General features: G+C 52.1%; 2 protein-coding genes across 2 annotated transcripts in view; both read right to left on the reverse strand.

Moving 5' to 3' along the window:
- Nucleotides 1–2,703, reverse strand: part of LOC113213726 (collagen alpha-1(I) chain-like) — a 40,047-nt gene extending 37,344 nt beyond the window's left edge. The window contains exon 1 of the mRNA XM_052265302.1: nucleotides 2,213–2,703. Coding sequence (XP_052121262.1) covers nucleotides 2,213–2,315 — 103 coding nt within the window. The 5' untranslated portion in view covers nucleotides 2,316–2,703. The remainder of the gene's footprint in view (nucleotides 1–2,212) is intronic.
- The window catches only part of LOC113213762 (dynamin-1-like protein), a 28,680-nt gene that overhangs the window by 6,988 nt on the left and 18,732 nt on the right, over nucleotides 1–2,960 (reverse strand). The gene's annotated exons all lie outside the window — the stretch shown is intronic.

Below are 2,960 nucleotides of genomic sequence, written 5' to 3' on the forward strand. Positions count from 1 at the left end.
CTCTCTCTCTCTCTCTCTCTCTTCCCCCCTTTCTCCAGCTCGGTGAGCCGGCCAGCTGATCGCCCCTCCCTGCCCCACCCCCCGACAGGGCGCGATGGAAAGACCAGCTGGCGTGGACAGTCCGCCGAGCGCTGTTTGGCGACATCAATGTGTGTCATTGGTGCTACGTCCCCGCGTCATAACTACACAATGTCCATAGAATTTCGATCTTTCAAGTCGTGGTGGCAAATTGTTCCCCCCCCCCCTCTTTGTCCCGCCTCTCGGAATGGACATTTTTTAAAAAAAAAGTGCCTAACCCTGATGCCGCCGGTGCTCGAACCCGAGTCAGTGCTCCACACGCGGTTGGCGGCGGACGAGGCGGAACTTGTCGCCGGCGACCGCCTGCGACAGTCTCAAGTGACTTCAATTAGCTGCCAATTGCCATTAGAAGGCTGATGAGCTGCGTCGGCAATCGGCTGATTTCATTTCTGGCCTCACCGTCGGAAACGGACGATATACGTTGTACTTGTTTCTTTCTTCGTTGTACGAGATTTTTTGGAAAATATTTACAGATACTTTATTGATTTAAATTTGTTTTTAGTGATAGGGTAGGGGTAAACCCTGATATTACTTGATGAAATCTTAGTTCGTTTCTCTCTAGCTAGGTCGCATAATGCACATCGGCATCGGATATCAGTTTTTGCGAAGAGACTACTTGCTTGTGAAGCTATAGTGGCCGCGCTGCGCGCTGGGCTGCGCGCTAGGCTGCGCGCCGGCGCCCCGCCCGCCTCCTAGCGCGTGAGCGCGTGCGGCCCAACTTCCGCCGAGGCCTGGCGGGCCACCACCAGGCCCATGGGGTTATCGGGCCCCCTCCCCCCCCCCTCCACTCCCCTTCACCCCGCCGCCGACACCGGACCTCTCTTACCCACTGCCTTACTCGGCCCTGTTACCAAATCTGCACCAACTCCGCTCCGCGCCGCACGATCGCACGGTACCCCTCATCGCCCACCTGCCCACCTCGGATCGAGTACGAGCACGAAGGCTACTGTCACTCACACACAAAATGAGTTCACCTTTTACCTCCGTCATTGTTTAAAGTAATACTCTGATGGTGTCACGTCACTCCTTCGTTTTGTGCGCCGTTCGGACTATGAAGAGTTTATTTTGTGTTGACGTGTTTTCGACGTCGCGTCGTGTCCGGGCCAGCCAAAACTGCTTTACAGATAAACGGTCCAAATCCGATCCCGTGCGCGTGTGTCAGAGAGAGAGAGAGAGAGAGAGAGAGAGAGAGAGAGACGAATAGGAAAGGAGACACTGACCGGTTTATTGCCTTTTCCGAGCATCGTCGCATGCATCGGGCGGACGGGGAGAGGGAGGGGGAGGGAGGGGGCGTGTCCAGAGACATGTGCGCCACGGCACGGCAACGGCAACCCTCACGAGTCCAACACTTTTGCATTAAGCGCAGCCACACGGCACCAAGACCACAGACCGCTGGCGTGCACCTGCTGACATGGGTTCACGTCGTCCGCAACTCTAGTAGTGCAATGTTCAGGTACGACGTGTCTGGCTGCCGAGCAAGGGCTCTCTGAAGGTATGACGTGGGGATTTCAATTTTCCAAAGAGTATTTTTTGTTGTTTTTTTCAAGAATTTTGCTCTTTATTTCTTTTTTTCCTGGGAAGTTTTCTTTTTTATTCCAATTTTTCTGGAAATACTGTATTAAAAATTTCTACCAGGTTTTTCCTGGAAAAGTTTCGCATTTTTTCCGGAAAAAATCCCTAGTGCGGCCGTTGGTTCTGCGGGGGCCCCGGGGGGCAAGGGGCACATGCGCGACGACACATGACACATGTGGTCGGGGCATTAATGCCAATGGAGGGGGGGGGGAGGAGGGGCTCATCTGTCACAACTAGCGGGTACCGGGTCAGCCTGTGTGCAGCGTGCCGCGATCTGTGTGGAGCGTTTACGCGCATCATCGATACTATTCCATGGAATAGTAATGGTCGTGATAGGGATATGCACTGAACAACACAAACGTGAAATACAGCCAAAACATGGGGAAAAAGTAGAGTTTGAAGTATAGAGTTTAAAACTGCGTTCATAATTTTAAGTTTTGAACAGTTTTGTTAACTGTTAAAAATGTGTGACAGTGTGCTGGCTGTTTGGAACTGGAGTGGGTGGGGTGGAGCGCGCGCCTGCCAGGTGGGAGGTAGGCCGCAGCGGGACGAGGGTGCCCACCTGGTTGCCTACCCGCCCGTCGTCGGGAGCTCTGCTTGACTTGACTAGCCGTGAGGCCACATGTGACCCGTGGTGTTCTGGAGCGGGTCAAGCAGAAGTCCATGTCGGTCGCGCTTTGGTGGATGACGCAGTATATAGTCGAAATAAAATATTTAAACAAAATCAATGGGGGTCAGCAAAGGCAGCAATAGGGGTCCATACAGTTAAAAACAAGGGAGAAGAAAGCACAAAATTACTTTTGTGGTAGAGAGTTCACTCGTTCTTTACAGTGCACCTAAAGTTACTTTCTTCTTGTTGTATTGTTCTCATTGTAACACCAAACATGATTACATATTCATCTCAGAATACAGAATATCTTCAAACACCACACCTAGTACCATTTGAAATTGAGAATGATTTTTTATTGGCTGAGCCTATCTCTAAATATATCTCTATCTCTAAAGAATATCTCTAGAATATATCTCTATCTCTATCTTGCTCAGCCAAGGTAACGACGTGGCTGCACTTGCCATGGTTGTACCTGTGTAGAGAGGGTGCACGAGGGGTTGGTCGGAGACGGTACGGGAGGAAGGTGTGACGGTATGGAGAAGTATCGAGAGTTTTCACGTCACCATTGGAGTCTCGTCTCTCCCATTACATATGCTCCCCCCCCTCTCTCTCTCTCTCTCTCTCTCTCTTCCCCCCTTTCTCCAGCTCGGTGAGCCGGCCAGCTGATCGCCCCTCCCTGCCCCACCCCCCGACAGGGCGC

This window comes from Frankliniella occidentalis, unplaced genomic scaffold (assembly GCF_000697945.3).
Source record: "Frankliniella occidentalis isolate FOCC.00 unplaced genomic scaffold, Focc_3.1 Scaffold25, whole genome shotgun sequence".
Classification (NCBI taxonomy): Eukaryota; Metazoa; Arthropoda; class Insecta; order Thysanoptera; family Thripidae; genus Frankliniella; species Frankliniella occidentalis.